The sequence below is a fragment of the Mustela nivalis genome, assembly GCF_964662115.1.
Source record: "Mustela nivalis genome assembly, chromosome: 1".
NCBI classification, from domain to species: Eukaryota; Metazoa; Chordata; class Mammalia; order Carnivora; family Mustelidae; genus Mustela; species Mustela nivalis.
The window spans coordinates 178,416,224-178,439,690 of NC_139020.1; the positions used below are offsets into that span (position 1 = coordinate 178,416,224).

Consider the following 23,467-nt stretch of genomic DNA (forward strand, 5'->3'; position numbering starts at 1 on the left):
TTGGAAAAAGATGGGCAATTGAATTACCATCTTGGCCTCTGGTCACACAGTTGATTTTTCAACCCATCAAACTGTTCATCAATTTTTATTTCACTCAGTCTGGCAAATGAACTTTCTGGCAACAGAAGTCGCAGTAGTTACCCATGAGAACCTGGTACCATAACTGACTGTATCTGAGGAGGTCTCCCACTCTCACTGTTGCTGGATATATGGGAGCCAGTGTTCATTCACGTGTCCATTCCTTGGTTATTTTCAAGCAGCTTCTGGCAAGGCAGGACCTCAGCTGGAGCTGAGGACCACGTGGGCCAGGAACCATGGCCGGTGTCTCCTTCCCTGCCATGCCATTTATCAGCATGTAGGAATAATGTACTGACAACACGCTCCTTCTGACTCTTCATTTAATGCATCTTCTCTCCATTCAGGGCTCTGAATGGGCAGTAAAACCTTTCACTTTTTCCTGCATTCAAGGCTAAGGCTCAGCAGAACCAAGTATAATACATGATTTTAGTCCCAGGTGTGTTATTTGGTGGTTAGAGTTTGGTGTGGGATCATAGTAATCTATTCTTAAGTACACAGCCAGCTGCACAATGGACTCATTTAGCAACTGACAGGTTTCTTAATATGTGGTGTTTGAACAAGGGCTGTATCTGTTGTGGGTGTTAGGATGTGGGCATCAAAAATATTTTTAAGTATGGTATTTAGCATTTCCTTCACTCTTCCTTTAACATTAGCTCCCCCCCCCCCCAGGTATTTATTTTAAGCTATCATGGCCATTCTTTTTCTGAAAGTTGGTTTCTATATCTGCTTCCCCTTGTGGACCTCAGTGCTTAGTTAGGTATGTTTGATTCTTAGAGGGTGAAAAAAAAATCACAGTTGGCTTTCTAAACCTTAGTTTTGTCCTCTGTGAAGTGGGAATTGCCGTTTCTTTTCAAGTTAGGACAATTAAAAGAGACCCTGTTTCTAAAGCTCCCACAATACAGATGCTGCTGTTTGGGGGTGAGAGGAATTGCTTTCTGACCTAGCCTTCTCCAAAGCAACCTGGCCCTCTTGGTAATGAATCAGTGATATTAACTGAGTCTTCTAAGTTTTAACCATAGGTTTTAACATTTTCAATTGTGCTCCAGCAGTGCAAGATTTTAGTTCTCACCGAATCCCAGAAACAGCACAGGTTGACAGGACCACAAGGAAAGGGATCCTGAGAGAGTCCCGAATCAAATGAAAATGGCCTGGGCATATACACAGCTTCTCCAGGTTTATCACCGATGCTACATTTCCTTACCTAGAAGTAGTACGTGAGTCACCATGTCATGTTTGGAGAGAGGGTGGGAAGGCTCCAGGTGGCCTCTGAGTTAGCTTGCTAAATTACTTCCCTCTCCAAACCGTCACACCACCACCACCCCCTCCCCGACAATCCAAACCATCAGTCCTTTAAACACCACCTCCCCAAGGGGCCTTCCCAGACCTCTCCTGCTCAGGCTGATCTCCCCCTTCTCTGTGGTCCCATGGTGCTCAAAGCCACCGCTGTGCAATTTAGTGCTTGTGTAACCAGCGCCTTGCGTCACTCTCTAATTATTTTGTGTAAGGCTGTCTCCACAGGCTGGCTCATAAGCGTCTGTAATGTTTGTTGTTTGCTTGTTTGTTTGTTATTTGTTCTGATGCTTTGGAGACTTAGCTGATAAACACTGACCTGCAAAGGAGTTAGTCCAACTTGTAAAAGCATGCCTGAGTTTTATGGATGCTTCACCAAGAACTCGTCTTTGAAAAACATGAATTGCCTATACAGAGTTGCACCCCATTTTGTCCACAGATATCATATCTCAAGTTAATTTGAATACCTTTGAAAACAATCAAGTGTATTCTGAAATGACCATTTCCACTTTCTCACTGTGCATTGGTTGAAGGGAACTTCCTATATTTTTATTTCCTGTTTTTGGGGGCTCTGGCAGCCCCTCCCGGAAGAGTGTCTTGTCTCTTTAAGAGTCAGAAGTCTCCTGATTCCAGGTACATTCTGGCAGATTTAGGGCCCTTCTCCCCAAAAAGGAACACCCTCAGTCCTCCATTGAATATTCATGAGAGGGTGGGGTCACATTTTTTGTGACCTGAAAAATGCCATTAATAAATTTGTTGTCTGACACAAAAACACTTTAGGGTGGAGAGTGACCTGCCATGCACCCATTTAACATCGGATCATAAGTTGACAGTCAACTGAAGCTTTTGTCTCTTTTGCAGCCAGATTGATGGGGGAATTTTCTGCGCCCCCGCTGACCTTATTGAGATTCAGGCATTTGCTTGATTGGAAATATTATCAATATACTTCCTGGTTTGTAGTTACCTGCATTAAACGCTTCAAATGGAAAAACACGTGCAAGTAAAACTCCTGGTACTGCCCCGTTAGGATTTGTGGTCTTTTTGGTTTTTGTTTTTTTTTTTTTTAATTGAGGGAGAATAGGTAATCCCTGGGGTCACTAGTTTTCCTGTTTTTGAAAAAAATAATAAATAAAAACGTTTGAGGTTGTTTTTTTTTTTTTTTTTAAGTATAGGCCAAGAAGTTTCTCTCTAAATTTAAAGATGATAAATGCTGCCGAAAATGATTGGATTAACCTGGCATTCAGATCTTGCCAGTTGAGCCAACAAAGTTTAGCATATTGGTGACTTTTTTTTTTAACACCATACTCAGCTTTAAATAGCATTAAAGAGCAGTGACTATTTCTGATAGAGGTCCTCTTCAAGTGCTTACTGAGAGTAGCTTTTGTTGTTGCTGTTGTTGTATAAATAAAAAAGGAATTTAAAGAATTATTTCTTAGCGAACTTGGAGCAGATGCCTTCTCGAGCAGCTGTCGTTCTAGAGGGGAAGTAGCTCGGTTCAGCGACGAGGCACGTTCGGTTGTTATTTATTTCAAGCCCCGTGTCGGGTTAGTTTTCCTCCGCGCGCACAAGCACGCTTTGGCGAGCCCGACTCTTGGAAAGAAAGGAGGTGGGGAGCGGTTGGGGGGGGGGGGTTGAGGTGGGGGGAGGCCGAGGCTTGGTGAAACCCTCGTCCTGAAGCGAAAGTTCTCAGCAGAGGCCGTTTTCGAGGAAAGCGCTTCTCTGCGCTGCCTTGGAGCCCCGCATCCCCTTCCGATTCTGAACAGTTGCTCGGAGCAATCGGGGGGTGCGCGGGGCGCGCCGGCTCCCCTCCTCTGCCTCTCGGGGTCCTCCGAAAGGTTGGGACAACTCTTTGTCAGTTTCCAAGACGAACCAAGCACGCAACCCAGCCCCAAGCCCCAAACCCGCAGCCCCGGCCGGCGGGAGAGATGCGCGCCGCGCCGGGCTTCCCAGACGTCAGCCGGAGGCAGGTCAAAGGGTTAACAGCAATTAAGAGGAGTTGCTCTAGAGACAAAAGCAGGATTTCGCCGGAGCGTGATTTCACCTGCCGCGCGGAGGGGGCCGGGGCGCGCGGGCGCGGGGAGCGGGCCGCGGAGCCCATTGTGTGGGGCGCGGCGCGGCGCGGCGCGGGGTGTTTAGAGGCGGGTTGTGATTGGTGGAGCAGGGCGGGGCGGGTGGGCGCGGCGCGGCGCGTCTTGTCAGCCCGCGAGCCGGAGCGCCCCTGCGCGCGTGCAGTCCGCCTGCACGCCGAGGCCGCCGGACCCCACGCCCGGCCCGCGCGGGCGCCCCGAGCCGGCTCCGCGCGCCTGGCGGCTACATGGAGAGTGTCAGGTTGGTCCCTATGATTGATCTTTGCCGTTCTGCCCTCCTTCCCCGGGCTCCGCGGTGCCAGCTTCCTGGGGCCTCGCTGGGGAAGGCTGGAGCGCCAGAGGGTTTCCAAGTTGAGTCTTTTTAAAAAATAATAACAACAATTGCTGTTTACCAACTTGGGTGGGAGTTGCGCTCTGGAAGTGGAGGCGGGGAGGGAGTGAAGAGGTGGGATGAAGGAGCTACAGGCCTGTGGGTCCTGGAGAGAGAGAGGCTTTCCCCCCCTTTCTCTCTCTCTCTCTCTCTCCCCCTTTTTTTTTTAAATGTTCATGGGTGGGGTGTACTGGAGAGTTGGAGGAAGTCCTGCTTGTGTGTTGCTCTCGCGCTCTCGCTCTCTTTTTCGTTTGCGATTCATTTTCTGCTGGTCTGGCCTTCACGCAGCCACTTTGGTAAAGCCCTCGCCATCACTCCATTCGGGGACGTATCTGGGGTGTGATTTATGTCACTTTCAGAGCGTGTGAAATATACAAGGAGCCTTCCATCTCAGTGTAACCCGTGTGGATGTTTCTTTGCTTCTGATAGTTTTGTTTCTATATCTGTCTAGGCTATTTTCAGCTTAGCTGTTCAAATTCAAGGAGTTCACACACAGCAAAGAGGGGGAGGGGGGGAGGAATAAAGCCCCACACCAAAACAGGCAGGCGAACTAAGGGACACTGGGGCAGGTTGGGGAGTCTCTGGCGTCTGGTGCATTACTTTGCCGATTAATTAAGTAGGGAGCAGGGTTTGGGTTAGGACGTGCAGCCGGCTGAAGAATTGCCACGGGGTACTCCAATCTTCCCGGGCTCTGAATGTAACTAACTCAACTGTCAAAACTGCCTGAAAGACGGTCCGTGGAAAGGAGACTTCCGCCGCCCCCCGGGAGTCGTGATGGGAAGGAGGGGGCCTTTAGGAAGTAGGTGGTAAAGTTTTAGAGCAAAGTACATATAGACTCTTCCTCTTTGGGATTAACTCCTTCAAGGCCTACCAGCTATAAGGAAAATATAATAATTTTATATTCTTGTCCACACAGACCAAATGTTCTAATCAAGCCAATTTAAAAATGCAAATCACCTAATTTCCATAGATTCCAACATTCTGAAAGTGACACATTTGGGGGGAAAATTAAGCCTGATAACAGGAAATGTGAATCATACTATCAATGACTAATCCTCCTAAGAAAAAAATAAGTTGCATTTATTTTATCATTAGGAAGTCAGTGTTAAAGAAGCCAAAAAAAAAAATATATATATATATATATATAATTTTTTTTTACTTTAAATCAAGTGAAGTTTTTTATTTTATAAGTGGCCCGGTGTTGCTTTTTTGTTCGTTTGTTTGTAAAAGATTTTCTAAGAGGAATGTGTATGTGCAGTCAGAGATGGTTATGTGGTAAAGTGTTCAAGCTAGCATGTCATTGTCAAAGACCTCAAACATGATCCCATTGAGATTCTAGTTTAGGATTTGATGTGTTGCTGTTACTGTTGTTTGAAAGAATGCAAAGCGTTCTTGGATGTTAGGACTTAACACTAAGTAAACCAAATGAAGACAGAAGCACATTCTGAATACCCTTCGCATAAATTGAAAAAATGTCTACTTCTATTTTATGTGATTCTTTGTAGCTGCCTGACACATTTCAGTGAAAAGTGTGTAAAAATGAAACCAAAATACAGACTGCCTACCCAGAGACAGTGGCTGACTTACTCTGGGATGTGATAGAGTTGAACTGAAAACGGATTGGGCTGACACTTGATAATCAAAGTTGATTTATTGTTCATTAGTACTGCATTAGCCCTTTCAGGCAAGACAGTTATTTGTGTAGTGGCCTGTCAAGAGCGAGACTGCAAGCACCTGTCATTTCTAAGGCATGAGATAAGCAACTAAATATTAAGATGATGCAAATAAAAACACATGATGTTTTTTTTCTTTAAGAAAATGGGTCAGTATCCATACATAAGAAGAAATCTAGAAATTTGTGGGGATTTTTGTTGTTGTTGTTGTTCCACACCCCCTCCCCCAGGACTATGCTTAGAATGAAAGCAAGGGGCTTTATATTCTCCTGTTTACCCTAAGAACTTTCTTTCCTACTCCTATGTGCAGTTCAGCTGATAAAAAGTTGGTCAGTTAAGGAAATGAGAAGCCTAACCTGTCAGTTTTTTAATCTGAGTAATTCAGGAAAGGTAGGCTTCCTATTTGTGTTGTGTTTTTAAATAAATTTATTTCATTAAAATGAAACTTTCCTAATCATGGGCTGATGGTATGAAAATGTGATGACATCATAGGTAAGCTATGATAATGTCGGATGGTAATGTCAAGTGCGTTTTCTGCAACATGTTTCACTCTCGATTTTCTTCTTCCCTCCCTGGAAGGGAATGATCTCATGACATACAATAGAAAACAACCCAGGTGTCAAAAGAAAACAAAATTAGTGAACTTTTGTCTGCAGCCATAGAAACGCGGATTAACTCATATTTTTCCAGAGGATGGAATGGAAACATTCTGCATGAGGTTATATAGTGTATTGTCTTCTCTGCATTTTCATTTGACAGGGATTTTAGAGTCTGTGATCTTAATTAAATCTCAACTAGCTGAAATAATGCTTCTAAAGGCATGCAGTGTTGCGTAACCTTGCTCGGTTGGTAAACCATAAATCACCAGAAAGCTTATGATAGGAATGGTTGGTTTGAATTTTTTTGTTGTTGTTTGCAGTTAAATGTACCTTAAAAACAAAACCCTCACCATTGCTGCCTTGTGTTTGCACGCTGTCAGAAGCTGTCACTTGAAAGATAAACTCTTTCATGACACTGACCAGTTCTGCAACTTTTCAGACAGCCTCCACACAATTGTAAGATACAGTGAAATTAAAATCCAGATTAATTAAAAACAATGAAATTCCAGATTTATCTTGTTTCTGAGATAATCAGGAGAGAATATTGTGACCAGCTTCTCAGCTTGAGCTAAAATTTGAGTAAAATTTGAATTGGCAAAAAAGAAGGGTGGAGGGATTTATTTTATTATGTGGTCTAGTTGTAGAGGAACATCACTAAAGAGAAACTTAACACTAGGCTCCTGGTAACTGGTCAAATATCATAGCCAGTTAGAATCCACTTCTGGTAGTTCTTTGACTTATAAGCAAGGGATAAGGCAGCAACAGTTGACTAGAGAAGGTTGGAATAAATAAATACGTAAATTGCATCTGTGTGTGTTACGTGCTAAGCTATGAATTCTTTGCTAAGGAGTAATAATCATTAAGCAGCTATTAACTAGTCCTGGTTTTACAAATTCTACTAGTGCTTGTAAATACCGAGTTATTTACTTTGAGAGTCTTCAAATCAGATGTTTTTAACTACTAAAATTTTTGGAAGCTGTCTACTTATAAAAATTTGAGAACACTATCTTGTCATATATTGATTTTATATACCTTTGTACATAATATTTCATATGAGGTTGGGAATGATGTTGCTGATGAGCTGTGGATCTTCTGGGGCAGAGAAGGAGTGCAGTTTTATGTATACCTGCATGGCTAGATTTGGGGATAGTCCTAACTCCCTAAGCTAAATGTGTTTTTGTTTGCTGCAAGGTTTCTTTTCTTGGAAGCAGCATGGTATTTCTGGACATTGGTTTTAGTCATTTCTCAGTGTACAAATACCTTTTATTTTTTCCCTCCTCGTACATGGCAATCTACATTCAGCTTTATTTATTTATTTATTTATTTCATTAAAAAAAGAAAATTCAGGTGCCTGTTGGACGATCGTCTGCACACTGTAGGGACTTGAATTATCTGGAAAGAGCTAAACTGGGCCTCTACTTTAGGGCTGTAGGAATAGTCTCTGAGTCCCTCTTCCAACCTGGCAGTTTGTTTGAAGAAAAATTAATTTGGAACAAGGAAAAATGAATATTGAACACGTGCATTGTACCTCATTTTCAAACCTGGTTAAAAGCAGCTAATCAATGAAGATGCAAGCTAAATGTTATGGTGCACTTTTTAAGAATACCTTGGTATCATGTTTTAATTTTTAAGCTTTATCTTGCCCTTAAATCTGAAACATCATTGTTCAAATAACTGAGAACAAGGTAAATCAACAACATCAAAAAGGTCGGCTGCTGTGATTTCTCAAGGGCTTGTTATTTTGTACTTCCCAATTCTATTTGATGTCTTGACAAAACAAGATGACACAGGGGAGAATACATTAAATTTTGATTTTTTTCATCTAACCTGTTACAGTTGTGGCAGCTTAATTTCTTTCACTTTTTCCTGAAGATTTTTCTTTTTTCTTTTCTTTCTTTCTTTCCTTTTTTTTTTTTTTTTTTTTTTTTTGTACAATTACTCTAATTGTCATACCACTTCATGAGGCGAGTCCTCACGGATTTTCCCATTTGCCTTGATTTTACTAGGCATTTTTGAACACATTTTGACCTTTAACATATAAGGAGCTTTGGGTAGGCTTTGTCTTCATTAGAAATATATCAGTGAAGGGTGAGATTGTCAAAGAAGCAACTGATGTTTTCTCATTAGAATCTAATTTGCACCCCTTGGCTTAACTGATGTAGAAGGTGCAGGTGTTGGAAACAGGTATGAGAACCTGCACAATTTGAGAAACTTCAGTTGTAATTCCGAAAAGGGGTGATTGCACAGCAAGTCAGACCTTACAAAACTTTGGACTGAGCTAATTTTGGCCTATCTGCATGTTAAAATCCAAGGACAGCCCTCCCCCTCCATCTCACAATGTGGGGGGAAAAAACATGTTTGCAAATTTAATTCTTGGTCTTAGAAAATTCTTTTTTGGACAAAAGGTAAACATTTTAGTTTTCTTCACTGAACAGTATCCCTCGATCCATAACTGTCTACAAGTTGTTTTCCTTTATGTGCATCCTGTGTGTGTCTCAGATAGCAGTGGTACAGTTGCTATCTCTTCTCACTATTTTTGAATAATGCTTGATTTTAAGAGGACTTACTAAGCCATGGCCTCTGCCTTTTCTTCTCAAGAGCTAAAGAGAACTGTGGATAGAATCTTCACTGGGGTTTCTTCTTGGGAGAGTTCTCCCCTCCTCCTATTTGCAGCACTTAAAAATGATTTTTGTTGTTGTTGTTAATATAAAATGTCATAGCAGCTTTGATCCACGTACACCACGTACATTGTTTGCCATCCCTCCTACAGGAGAAAGATTGAGGGAGGAAAGAAGAGGCATTTTCTCTTGATTTAAATAATAATAATAACTGTTGCTAAGTTGAAAAGATGAGTGCTTATTGGATGATTATTTTCATGTGTAGCTTCCATTGTTTCCTGTATTTAACAGGCGCTAATGGGAGAAGCGATTTAATTTATGTAAACTTTACATTTTTATGCAAATGAAGCTGATATTTATTAGAGCTAAAACAATTATGCTGGCTCTTAGTGGAGTATATGCATGGGAAATGTTACAGGAGAGCAGTTGAGGTTCCACTAATGCCTCTGCTGTAAACAAATATGAATTTCTGCCACTTTTGAAAATTTAAAGACAAAAGAGCTCGGAGAGCTTTGCCAGAGATTGCTTATTAGGGATGATAACCTGAAATAAGTCCTGATTGGCAGGCAAGTCTTGGCCATACAATTCTTCCTGAAAGAAAGATAGCCTTTCTTGATAGAATGTAATAAACAAAATGATAAAAAATGAAATGCTAATTGCATTTTAAAGAGGTCTTTTTTTTTTTCTAAAATTTTAATAGGTGGTTGTATTGTTACTGAGAGAACAGTTATGCTAATGACTGACTACTTAGATGATTTTGCATTAATATAATAACCATTACCTGCCTTAATGCTTTGTACAGTATTGTGGCAAAATAGCTAAGTCTAAAAGAGTTATACAAAAAAGCAGAATTCCATAATGAAACAGAATTATACTTTCCACATGAATAGCAGGCTTTTTTTTTTTTTAATTTTCTGAAGACTGAAATATTATGTCAGAAATGTATTTTCTTTCCTCCATGATACAGCTACCTTGCATGGTGTCTAGGCGAATGTGTTTTGTTTGGTTTTGTTCCCCACCCCCTTCTTTCTTTCTGGATACCTTGGGGAATAGATAGAAGCTTCCTAACTTTTTTGTTTGCCAATGTATCAGTTGTTTCCATTGGCTTATTAATTCTGAACACTATTGTCTTTCACAGGGGTGATGGTATTCATGAAGTGGTACTTCTTTTCTTTTCTTTTTTTTTTTTACACAGGTTAGCTTCTATAGGTTATAGAAAATTTTGTGTAGGTTTTTTGTTTTTGTTTCTGTTGTTTTGGTTTAGTTTTTTTGGTTTTTGGTTTTTTTTAATAGAGCTATTTTCTTTGTTTGGTTGGGTTTTGCTCTTCTGGACCCTTCTAATTTAATTTGTTTTGCTCTTGTTATTTGATGAACCAGTTAACGCTGTCTGACCTGGTCCAGTTATCATCCCATGCCTGAAGTCTGGAAGGTTATCGGGTTTCCTGGGACATATGCGTGGTGAATAACAGAGATTAAAAATAGTTTCTAATTTATTAATCCAGATTAATGGAAGTAAAATAGGACTTAAATTTTTCTGTCTTCTCAGTTTTATTATTTGTACACTTAGCAACTAGGAGAAGACGCTGATGACAAAATGTATGTGTGTTTACACTGGGCAGTGTTTACTGAGAGTTAACGTGAGTGAGTGTAAAGAGAAAGAAAAAAAATGATAGCGTGTTTTTCGTGTCATCTCCTCTCCCACCCAATTCCTCCAATTGTCTCTTAGATTAGCAATGAGTATTGTTTCTATGGGTGTTTTTGTTTGTTTGTTTGCTTTTTTAGATGTTTTTCCCCACCCTGTCACCTACCTTTCCCCTTCGGGAATAAAGGGCACTAATAAGGCCTATTATTTTAATAGTCTTCAGGCCTGCGGATGATAGAAAGTCAACTGGAAGCAAAAGAAAACTGTGGCAGGCAGAATTGATACAGCACTGTATGGGCTTCTACCAGCACTTGGGAGTGCACTCGACATTTTCCCAGTTACTGGTATTAAGGTAGTAGCAGGTCCCTACTAGCAGCGTTCAGAGGGAGGGCCAAGCACAGCTGAATTTCTGCCATTCCCGCCAGTTCACGTGCACCTGGGACCAGCCACACCCAAATGGTATCAGTCAACAGTGTACCATGCAGTGTCTGTGTTGTGTTTTTTTTTTAATTCACGATTTCCTCTTGCAACTCAACGAAAGAGTGTTAACTGTGTGTGTTTTTTTTTAAATTCAGTTTTGTATGCTAGCATTCTTTAAATGTCTGCCAGAAGTTTAATTTGAATTTCTGATCCCTGAAGGCAGCTAGACAGAATCATTCTAGTTCTTCATAAATTGCCTTCTATGATTCATTGTTAACTCATAAAACACACTCATTTCTATATTCTCAAACAGTTAAGGTAGTTACAGCATCAGACATATAAATTTTTTTTTCACTATCTTTAAATTGTCATTGGAGAAGGAAATCAAGAATTAGTTGAAACACCCACTTCAGGCGTGAGCCCCATAGCACAGGAAAACATCAGAATTTATTGTTGTTGTTGTTGTTGTTTTTAATCTCAAGGAGGGTAAGGTAGATGGCATATAATCTGGAAAAAATAAAGTTTAGTTTTGACTGAATAGTCTCAGAGAGGGGCCCATGAATAGTTGAGCACCGTAGTTAAGAACTCACATGACTGTTTTAAATACTATTGATTTAAACCACTGGCTAGATTTTATGAATCACGGCGTAATTTCTAAGCTTTGGCCATATTTCTCAGTGCTAAAGCACTCTCTCTTGTGTGCCTTTAGCCGCTTTCCAGACATTCAACACAGGATTAAATGATAGTAGTTACAGTGATCAATAGGTTAAGACCGGTACGATCACTCTTGCCGCTAATGACCTCAGTAGTAATGGGCAATAAAGTGTGGACTATAATAGCCTCTCACTGGTACTGCATGCCCTTTGATTCCTAGTATTAGTAGGGACTAGCTACATGAAAAAGTTGGACATTGGGAGTTAAGAGAGTGGATATGTGTAGGCTCTCTTTCTTAACTATTTAAAACCTTAAACTGTGCTCAGATTTTTTTTTTCCCCCTCTCTTACCCAGGCTGGTTTCTGGTCCATTTGGATATGTTTGTTAAAACCTTCCATAACCCATTTTCAAGACACGTTGGAGCAGAAACTGGGGAAATCTCAGTTTTATCACATTTATAAATTAAGCTCAGGCCCACTTTGGAGGCTCACAAGCAAACTGGTGTGAAAATGTGGTTTCAGATAGTAAAAGCAAAGTTGAGGCCATCAGCATATAATAGCCCACTCCTGGTTATTCAGAGACCCTGTGCCAGGCGGGAGGATTATTCAGGCTTCTCACCTCTCTCCCTCCTTGGACTGTGCCTGCTGCTTGAGCATCTTATTACTCACCAGCACCTCCATCAAAATGTCCAAAGGGAAAAAGAAGAGGAGGGTCAAGTTCATTGTAATGTTTAGTAACAAGAGAGTAACATTGTATTCTTCAGTAACGGTTCAGTTATTTAGGTTGAATAAATAACCCTGGGAGAAGCACATTTAACTATTGGCCATATGCAAGGGTTTCAAAATATCTGTATACGCCAGTCCTTTTTTTAACTTTTAAAATCGATTTTACTTAAGTATAATTTACATACAAGAAGATCGCTTGGTTGAAGGGTACAGTTGGAAGAGTTTGAGCCATTGTGTACACTCAGTGCAACTACCTCCACAGTCAAGATAGATGGCATTTCCATCACCTCCAAAAGTCCCCTTGTTCCTCTCTCAGACGTAGACTTTCCATAGTTCGTTTTAAAAAATTGTGACCAAGAGATTATGATGACTTCTGTTACAACTGTTAATTTCGTGTTCATCACCCGTTTAAATCTTACACCACCCTATTCCTGTCTGTTTTCCTGTTCATCACCATCAGAAATTTGGCTCAAGAATATTTATATTGTACGTCATCCAAGAAACGCAGAGGAAAAAAGAAACCTTAAACATGGTTCTTTTGTTTGCTTAATCAAACCTCCCTGTATGATGATGCAACTCTCAAGGAAAAGTAAACTTCTATTGTGATATGTTGGCTTTAGCAGCTCGAAAGATAGCGATTGGCCCCCCATACATTTTGAAAAACTTTAAAAGTTTCTTGTGTGTGAAGACGAAGTAGACTGATTGGAATTAATTTATAGATGGTTAGATGTTTTGATAATGCCTTCTTGTGTTTGCCCTAGATTGAATGCAAGTTCACTGTTCTAATCATTGGTGATATTTCGTGCTGCGAAGTATCTTTTTAAAAGGATAATTTATCCATTCATATACATCTGTCCCTTTTTGCATATAAAAATAGTCAGACATGCCCATCTGTTTTAAATTACAATGTATCTACATCTACACTTAAAAGGCCACTGCAATGGGAAGAATTTGGTGATGACCTTCCAGAGTTAGGTTAATGAAATTTTTCAGATGTTCTAGCCGGTGTTTTCCAAACAATGTGAAACTTGCACATAAACATCTCCCCACACAAAACATGCCCACAACAACAGTGCAGCTTGTTCACTGTACATGAATCTGACCTTCAGGAACCATTTTTAGTTCATCAAAATTAGTGATGCTGAGAAATCGGGACATCAGTGCATAATGACTGTGAAATTAGGAATGAGAGCTCGCTATGCAAATGACAGGACAAATCATGTGAAAAAGTCAAGATAAACTGCATATTAAGACATTATGTTACATAAAATTAATACTGCATTTCTCCCTTTTGCTTACTGCTCCCCTGAAAGATTTTTTAATTCTTTTATCTTCTGATCAGCTATTGTCTGCCGGATTTTTTTTTTTAAGTGGCACACAGGCAAAGTGCAAAACATGTTATTACCTTTTATTGTAATACATGAGATGACAGGAGATCCTTTTTAACAAAGTATATCCTTTACTGCTTCTAGCTTCTTGCTGTCACATGTTTGATTAGAAACCAAAGAAAAGTAAGATGCTTAAATATTACTGTTAGAAGACATACAGGTTTTGTCTTTTCTTTCATTGTTATTTTTTCCCCTTTCCTTATCTTTTTATTTGGGGGGGGGCGATTTTTCATGAAATAGTCTTCTTGTATTACGGGGACTGACAAAATGGTTCTCATGTAGTCTGCAAATTAAACACAAGTGCAGTGATTATTTTGAATAGCTAAATTACATTCTAGAAAGCTTGCAGAATTCATAGCATTGTCATTAGGTATCCGCTTGAATACAATTTGTGTAACCTTGGCCAAGACAGCCTGTCATTTTAATGTCAGTGTTTTATCTGAACAAGACATCATCCTTTCAGATACAGTGTGCAGGTTCCTTGCAAAGATGCCCGTGCAGAAACGTGTTAACAGTTGCAAATATGAAATGCTATCAAGTTCATCACTGTAGCTGTTTGTCACTGAAATGTCATGGAAAGCAGCTTTTAATGGTATCACGCGTAATATGAAAGAATGGAGACATCTGTGTGCTGGGTGAATAAGGAATGGTAAAAGACATCTTAGGAAAGGTCTGCGTTGAAGTTCGCGAGGTGCGCCCAGGGTTCAGTCACCCACAAGACCAAGCATTCATTGATTGTCCTTTAAAGATCACTGTCCACGGAAGAAGTGGATCAGAGTAGCTCCTGCGGAGAAGGTACTGGTTCCCATTTGCCTTGTTCCCTAAAACACAACTCGAGTTTGCATTAAACTCCCTAGAGCTAATTGCCACCGAAGAGTCCTGCTTCCTAAGAAATCCAGAGCGTTGCTACCTAACTCTGGATAGCATTTGTTAGGTCTTTACTCCTTGTCTGCCTGCAAGACTGGCTGCGCACCTGTCAGTGCTGCGAGGGCTTCTTTTGTTTTTCTTTATTTCACGTAAACTCCGTAAGTGATGAAATAGGATTCGTTGCTGCATCCCCTCTGGATAAGGATGTTGCGCGGGGGCCGTTGGTCAGTTCTCCAAGCAGACTCGCGATGGTCTGCCGCTGACCCCGGAAGACTGAGTGCTGCGTGGGCGCGATTTCCTAGCTTCCTATTTACCCTTCATTAACGTTCTAGGTTCCCGTGTCAGTGGCTATGATGACACCTCAAGTTATCACTCCCCAGCAAATGCAGCAGATCCTCCAGCAACAAGTGCTGAGCCCTCAGCAGCTCCAGGTCCTCCTCCAGCAACAGCAGGCCCTCATGCTCCAACAGGTAACCATCCATCCTCCTCCTCCCAGGGCCGGCGACTCTACTCACTGTCCCCCGCACCTGATCCGCTCCTTTGCCCATTGAAGAGAGAGGCAGGGCAGGGGGGCTGGGGCAGGACACTCAGCGGGCCCCTGAGTATTCGATGTCGTTTGCATCCCAGCAAGGGAGGGGTCCTGCCCAAGTGACTGTGGTTTGGGTCTGGGGAGTACCCGATGGACTGAGATTAGGGCTGTAATTGGACTTGGTAGAAATAAGATCTTTTAGGCTTATGTGGCTTTACGCTCTTTTATTTGGTAAGCCCAGAGGCTTCTAAATGGTGTGAATCAAAGCGAAATGGGGAGCGTGTTCGGAGCAGGTTGAAATGTGACAGCTCTTGAAGTCCTCATTTCAACTCAGAGGCTCACAGAATTTTTCTTTTAAACATCAAGAGACATCCCGGAGTTGGTTACTTTTAAGGTGCAGAGTTCACTTTCCTTCTTTCATGTATGCGGATATGCGGAAATGAACTTCTGGCCGCCACGTGCCACAGGGACCTCATGTTCAGACTTCCCGGACCCCTGAACCAAAGAGACACGATTCAGAACTAGAGTGACAGAAGTGGCTGGGGTGAGACGGTGGGGACCGGAGGCAGAGCAATCTCCCCACGCTGTCGATGCAGATGCTCACCACCCTACCACCCTGCACCGCCCCACCCTTCAGAAAGCAGGAGCACTTTTCATGATAGAGCATGCCCAAACTCCCTCAGCAAGGGCACTGGATTTTGTTGTCCCATCAAAGGTCATCCCTTCCCTTATTTTAATTAGTTTGTGCAGAAAATGGTATGTTTTTCATCAGTTCATTTTGGAGATTACTTTTCAGACAGTAATGCCAAGAATAGTCAGGGTGTGCTGAAATTTATGGTCGAGTCTCAAACTAAAGGTCAGGCCATTACAGATAAAAGGATGCTATTTTTCAAATCGCAGTTGTGTATGGCACCGAAAAGGGACAGTGGGTTGGCGCTACCCTCTGTTACTTACCGTCCTCTCTTTCCTTTGTAGCAGCAGCTTCAAGAGTTTTATAAAAAACAACAGGAACAGTTGCAGCTTCAACTTTTACAACAACAACATGCTGGAAAACAGCCTAAAGAGGTACCGACAATACATATTTTACTTTCAAACCACAGATCCCAGAGGACTATCTAGTGGCTATTAAACTGTCATTCATCTCTTAAATGATTGCACAACTGAGCTCTGGGTCCGCAGCTCTCAGACCAAGAGCGATGGTCCCGTTTTTCTCTGAGAGTTTGCTGGGTTCTGCTTGGGGGCTGTCACCCGTTTGATCGTCCCAAGGCAGGGGTCCTGTGGTGAGCACTGGGAAGCAGGACAGTGGGCCGGGCCTTCGGGGCTCCGCCCACACGCAGGCCGAACAGCAAGCAGGCCGAGATGCACCTGCGTTCAGCACAGGTATCCTCAGACACACGCTTGAGGTTTTCTCCAGTCCAGCCAGCTTGGGTGTGCAGGGACGGCCCTTCATTTTGCCAGAATCCTCTCTTGTGAGGCTGGACAAACCAGAAGAGTTCGACCAACAGTAAACGCTATCTCTGTGTTCACCTTTTCTCCCAAGTTAGGCATGTATGCTAATCACTCAAGGCAGGTGTAAGATGGGACGACTCTTCTGAGCTTGGATGATTTGGGCGTCCCTGACAAAACCCAGTGTGTGATGATGGCTTCCGTGGGCCGGGCGCTTGGTAAGAGCACACAGTTGTGGCACCTGGCCCCTCCAACCAGTTGGGTGACCACTTCAGCTCCGGGAGCTGTAAGGCCCGCCCAGAGAGGGTATCCATATGTCATGTCTTGTACGGGTCCATGTCGGTCTAGACGAGTCCTCCGGGGGGAGCATCGGTGCGTGTGAGGGCATGACCATGCCTTCTTTCTCCTGACTTCAGTTACCCGATGTCACTTACCTGCTCATGTTTTTACCATGGCCGGGAGCGCTGTCCTTTTGAGTGTTCTCAGAATGCCCCCGGCTGTAGTTTGAGAAACAGCCCCCAGCCCCCTTAAACGGCTTCCTCTCCGGCCCCAAGCAGGCAGCCGCTCGTCATTCGTTTGGAAGGAGCCTGGCTCAGGACTCTCCAGGGCCCTGCCCCTCCTGCGACCGTGGACAGCGGGCGGCGCTCCTGTTCCCCAGCGGGAAGGGCCCAGACCATCTCCCTGCGCTGGCTCCTCCCTCCGCGTACACTGGGTGCTTAATCCATGCCCCGCTGAGCGTTCTAGCTGGAGTCCCGTGCAGCAGCCTGGATGGCAACCCCCGCAGAGTCGGGCCAGTTTTGGGGTGAAGGGGAGGAGGTGCTTTCAGGAAAATGCTGACACCACCCTTAAGTACAGTGGCGCGCCCCCGAGTGCTGCTGTAATAAAAAAGGGAACAGATTAAAAAGTGTCTAAAATGTAAATCTAAAGGACTAACAGTAATTAAAATGGAAATGGCACAGGGAGGGAAGGCATGTAATTGTGAGATATCACTGTGCAGAAGGCTCTCAGCTTTGTTTTGCTGGCTGTTTTTCTAATTCAGTAGGGCTTACTCATCAGTGGCAGTTCAATGCGCGTTAATGACTCTGGGATTGCAGGCATCACTCTGGACAAAGAAATGATTATTGTGCGGTCAAAAGAAGTTCAAAGACAAGAAGGGAATTTCAGTTTTTTCCTTAGAGATCCACATTCAAGAGCATATAAATTAAGCCAAATGTTAAAAACCACAGTCTGAAAGCTGACTTCAAAGTCACAACTCTCTAATTAATGAACTGCGAGCTTCAGTTTGGACAAGTTGTGGTTTGATGCGCCCATAAATCAACATGACAGGCCTGTTTCACAGTCTCAGACAGTGCTTGTCATTGAGTCACATCAGATGTAAACACAGCAGAAAAAAGAAGGGCTATGAAGGAGGTGCAATTGATCAACAGAATTGGTAAAAACCCACTTTTGAAGCACATTATGCATGATCACAGGAAATGGTTACAGCCTCAAGAGGTTTCCCCTTCTGCTGTTGCTTTTTTGAATCAGATTTCTAACAGCCTTCAAAAGGGAGAATAAGAATTATGGAGTTTCTCCCCTGTGGCTCGCAGGCAATAACCCCCTGTTGTTATTTTGTGCTTCTTTCTTTTCAAAGGCATCAAAATTTAGTTTTTTAAAGATCTTTAACTCTATATTTGAAGACAAACAAAAAAGGGCTGCCACTGTCATTCTTATCAGTTACCAGGGATTGTGTTTTTTCTTTCTGTTGCCACTTCTTATTAACCTCTTATTTGGTCTGTTAGACAGAGTTTGGAAGGCACGTCTGCACGCTGAGAGAACATGAAAGTTCAGACGAGCTCAGAGGGCAGATAAAGAAACGTGAAGGGGAAAGTTACACGGCAGAAGGAAGGATAAAAGTTAACTCTCCCAAATTGCTGCTGTCAGAAAGGGGGCATCTTGGCACACAAAGATGATGGTGGTTTCTGAGTTGGGGAAGGGAGTATTTTGTATCCGAACAAGGAGAAGGCGAGACATTAGAGTAGCCTTTTAGCATCTCTAGGACTTGAGGTTTGCTGTGGTCACGTTCTGTCATCCACTTCCAAGGCAAAGGTGACGACCCAAGAGATAGGTTGCCTTCACATCCCGAGGGGTAGGCAGACCAGCGGGCAGGTCCCCTTGGATCCCATTCTCTGTTCCTTGTGCTGGTGGGTTTGGCTGAGAGCTTCTGTAACCGGGATTAAGAGATCTTTATTTTCCCGAGGTAAGGGGGATAGGCTTCTGAAATTATCATGCAGGTGGTGGTCCTTTTGTGCTAGGACGAAATAGAGTCACATGGTAGCAATTTCACGATGTGGACTGGTGGTTCTGATTTTAACAAGGTTTGAACTTGGATGTTGACAGATGGAACAAGTGTATTAATTTACTGAATCCCCAGCCATTAATGGCTCATAATTTTGAATTGTCTGCCCCCCACCCCATTTTTTCATTACCCCTCTGGTAAGACACTTGATCCTCAGCCAGAAAAATGTACCTTCACTCAACTTGTTTCTCAAGTTGCCTTGAGATGTTTCCTTGGGAAAGTTAGGCTCCCCGTTGAGCTGGCTCTAAGACCTTCTTAGGGGATAGGTCTTCTGTAGCCCCATCCAGCTATTGAAGTGACTGCTCGTTAATATTTGACAGAACGGGTGTGGAAAATTGAAGGCAAAATTAATTTGCAGTGGAGCTACAAACAAAGATCCCATCCTGTGCGGGTGAGGGAGGCTAAGTTGATTGTTTTAAAAGGGCCGTTTGTCCGGGCAGTTATGACAGTTTATGTTAGGGCAGCAGGGAGGAGCCGAAGAAAGGAAAACAGACCTTTGACTGCAGCTCTAGGGAGGGGATCTGAAATGCAAGGTTTATCAGGGCATTTTAGCATTTTAACACTGACTACTGACCTGTCCAGGGGACTGCACGGAGACCTTTTTTGTATGCATTCAATTGTGAGAAGTAAACAAACGGGCTCGTATCCTGTGTTTGGTAACTGGGTGGGGAGCACAGTTTGGCAACCAGCATTGCTTTTAAATTCTTTCTTTGGACAATGGGCCTTGTATACTTTCATATCCTGGCTTTTCAAACGTGGACAGCTTTCATGAGCTTTTCCTAGGGATGGCCACAGAGACAACAGAAAAGCCATCAGTCATTTTATATAAATACAAAATTTTTAAACATTTCATTTACAGTAAGACAGGAAACACCCTCCCCAAACTCCAGCACCCCTCTCCATTCTTTTCTACTTCAAGAAGAGCTGGTTCCCCGATCTTTTATTGTATCCATGTTGGTTTGTTTTTTTTTTTTCTCTTCCTTCCTTCTTCTTCTTCTTTTTAAGTGTCATGAATTAATATTTGTTGAGGAAGTGAAAAAATCACTTTGACATGAATATAACTATCATTGGGTTTTACATTAATGTGATAACATGGGAAGGGGTGAAAACAATTGGATCATTTTATGCATGCTGTTCTTAAAATGAAAACACTGGCTTTTCATTTAAATTTATTTAAATTTTTGTTGTTAGTGGTATAGAATTTGTTTTTTGGAGTGAAACTCAATTAACTTTCTCAGTGGCATGGTAGTAAGTCTGAAATTGGTTGCTAATAGGAGAATGATGGTTTTTACTGTAAAATAAACTGCACGGAGACCGAAAGGAAACCACCATTTTTCTCTTCCTTTGAACTTGGCATCAGAAGGTCTTGATACACGTACCATTTTATGGCTGTATCAGATCAAGGTCATGTGTTAGGTTAAGTGAATGCAGTTGTTTGTAAAGTATAGTTATTAGAAGCTCTGAAAGGCTTGAACAGTCCCTTTTAGTTGCAGAGGTCTTCCTGATGTTTTGAATGATACTCAGAATTAGGAAAACGAATCTTGTGGGTTTTTATTTTTAAACGCTTTTTTTTTTTTTTTACTTTTTTTGGAGGGTCTACAGTTTGGCAAGGGTTAATTCTCCTTTCATAACTGTTAGCCATAATGTGGCTAAGACCTCCACCTCGATTTGATTCCTAGCAGATTAAGGATATTAGATAATTTCCTTCTATTTATTGTACTACTGCACTGTATTATCTTTCTATCACTCAGATAATTACTGAGGAAATCTACATTAATTTTTTTTGGCTGGAGCGAGGCCTGCTAAACACAGGAATGATGTATTGATGTTTTACACAACAAAAGTTTTCCTCCTGTCATTGTCCAATCAACAAAAAGATATTTATCATACCGTAAAGCCCCTTCTTTTCAAGAACAAAGCGGGTGGGGAAGCAGGACAGGCCAACTGACCTGGGGGTTTCTGAAACTAAAGCCAAGTTAAGGCATCTGAAGCTTAAAGTGTCCTTCACATTAAACACTCACAGTTGAGTACGATGTTGTTTGCTAAATTATGAATGTGTGTAATTAAAATCTAGTGGCTGTTTCTATGAAAGATTTACAATGTTATTTCATCGTTTGTCATGGCTAATTAACAATATTAGATGAAGTTTTTCTTCTTCAAAGGTCTGATTTTTTCTCATTTATTTATGTCAGGAGTGATAAACAGAGTAGTTAAAAGCTCCCAGTGCAGGCAAGAGGAAGGCAGCTAGTTCTTCTGTGTACTCTCCGAGGTTCATGGTTCAAATCCCTCCAGACTGGAATGGCACCTTCCATTTCTCTGTGGCATGAATCACTAAACGTTTCAAAGTCTGGAAGTTCACATCTCGACTAGAAACGCTCAGGCCTTTCAAACTGTAGGAAAAGCTGACTTGATGGAAGAGTTATTTTTTTGTGCCGCTGGCTGCGGAGGGCAAATACGTCCAGCCGCCCTCCCCATGCCCCCCCTCCAGCTCTCTTCCGACGTGCTCTGTCTTGTCCCCGTCACACGAGCCCTGACCCTGAGCCCTCCACTAGACCCCCCGGCCACCATTGTTGGTGTTTGACGGTTACGTGTTTTGAAATGGTCCCTCCTCTGAACCTTCCTTGGGAAGTGGCCACATCTCATCGTCTTTCTCCCTGATCTCTTGCAGCAGCAGCAGGTGGCTACCCAGCAGTTGGCTTTTCAGCAGCAGCTCCTCCAGATGCAGCAGCTCCAGCAGCAGCACCTCCTGTCTTTACAGCGCCAAGGCCTCCTTACGATTCAGCCAGGGCAGCCTGCCCTTCCCCTCCAGCCCCTTGCTCAAGGTAAGTGTTCCTGACCTGGCAGGCACCGCTCCGCGGAGATGTCGGGGCCGAGGGGCGGGGGCTGTCCACTGGGATACTCTGGCCCATCAGGAAGCGTGTGGGCCATCCAAAACAAGCATAGACAAACCAGAGAAAAGGCTGGAGGAGGTCCAAGGAGGGACCTTTGTAGAAGCTGAAGGGCTTGCTTGTGGATGCCAGAATGAAGATATGTGAGGTAGGCTGAGGCTGAGCAGTAGCCGAGGAACACCCCCCCCCCGCCCCGCCCCGCCCCTCCCCCCGCACGCTCTCGGAGTAGGAGACAGCAGTGCGACTTGGACTCAAGGACCGTTTCAATCTGATCAAGCACTGCCCGTTTGGAACCACAAATGAATTTTCTTGAAGGCTTTTGTTTAGCCAATGGAAGGTATATTTTTCTATCACTGTAAGTTGTTCTGTTGAAAAGCTTAGTGATGCTTTTGAAATGGCACTTTTTTAGTTCTAGAGATGAATTCAGGTTTATTCTCTATATTGAGAATAATCTCTTTTGTCGGGTTTTCTTTTTCTTTCTTTTTTTTTTTTTCATTTCTTGTTTGCATCCATCTGTTGGTTTTTTTGAGCAAGTTCTACACTCATCAGAGCAGGTAGCATTTCTACCTCCTGCTCTTCAAAAACTAGAGTTCCGTGCAAAGGAACTAGATTTCACAGATTGAAAAGTTTCTCCTGAAAAGCCATAGATGCGTGATTACCATGCGTGTTGGACCTCAGAGACAAGTGAGGATTTCTAGCCGTTTTAGGACATCCTCATGGATTAGGCACGTCTTTGACATGCGTAGTATGTGTGCACACGGACCGCTTGGAAACAGCGCAGAACAGTGTGGAAGGAGAGAAGAAAGTGTCACACTGTGTTTTGAAATACAGTTCCCCCACACTGTTCGTGGTGTGGCACGTTCCAGCCCCCTCCTCGAGAACCCTGGTCTTGGCAGTGGCAGTAGGCTCAGATGTATGTGTGTGGACCATAAAGGCTGGTAGCTAATGCCTTCGGTGTCTTGGATTCTGTTGCCTTCTAAAGAGGGTTGAAAATGTGGAACCTTCTTCATGGTGATTAAGACACTCTCATTTGTTCAGTAACTTTTGGCGTCACGTGGAACCAGGGAGGCACGTCTTCATCTGAGTCTTCTCTCTGGAGTCAACCACACCCAACTTACATCTCTTCCAGGGTGTTCTGGTTTTTGTTTATGTTTTTAGAGTTGAAACTGGGGCTTTCTCCCTTCATGTGCCTCCTGGCCCTCCTCCCCTTTTGGCCACTACATCTCAACTACCGGATACATGGTCAGCATCCCAATGGCTGTCCAAAGAGAAGGTTTGGTAACAGAGCAGTACGAGGGGAGAAGAAAGGACACAATGGCGAATGCATTTTTGTGCTTGCACAATGTTATAACGTGCATTAATTACACCTTCAGGTTTATTGTTGGAAACCTTGCAGGCTGTTCTGACACACCCACTGGACTCGGGCTTCAACCTCTCATCTTTTCCCACTGCTCCTGTACTATTAAGTTTGCTCACTAAGGTTCATTGTTATAGTACATCAGTTAAGCTGTCCAAAAGAAGGCAATTGGGCAGTGACAAGACAGGCTCATGTGTGATGTGAAAGAAACGAATGTGGTGATGCATGAAGTGTAATCTCTGCAGTAACATATCAGAGACACCAGTAGGTAATTCACTAGTCATGGCATTGATTGATATGCTTTGCAACCCGCTATAACTATTAGCCCCTGTAACATTAGGAAGGAGCATATTTAATATCTGAGGGGTGCCCCTATGTGTGTCCAAGATACCTAAATGTAAATACGCTATTTCAGGAGTCAGGTTGTGGCAGCAAAGCGAGCTCCCCGTGCCATTGCCAGCTTCTGTAGGCTCCAAAGGTGGGTTCTGTGTCTCCTCT

General features: G+C 42.8%; 1 protein-coding gene across 44 annotated transcripts in view; it reads left to right on the plus strand.

Moving 5' to 3' along the window:
- Positions 1-23,467, plus strand: part of FOXP1 (forkhead box P1) — a 495,436-nt gene that overhangs the window by 386,517 nt on the left and 85,452 nt on the right. For 31 of the 44 annotated variants that reach the window (XM_082698650.1, XM_082698622.1, XM_082698638.1 and 28 more), the window contains 3 exons: positions 14,744-14,881; positions 15,916-16,005; positions 21,393-21,546. In XM_082698650.1, the coding sequence (XP_082554776.1) occupies positions 14,744-14,881; positions 15,916-16,005; positions 21,393-21,546 (382 nt within the window). Of the gene's footprint in view, positions 1-3,557; positions 3,697-14,743; positions 14,882-15,915; positions 16,006-21,392; positions 21,547-23,467 lie in introns of those variants that run through there. The other 13 variants (XM_082698634.1, XM_082698623.1, XM_082698633.1 and 10 more) reach the window with 3 other exon arrangements.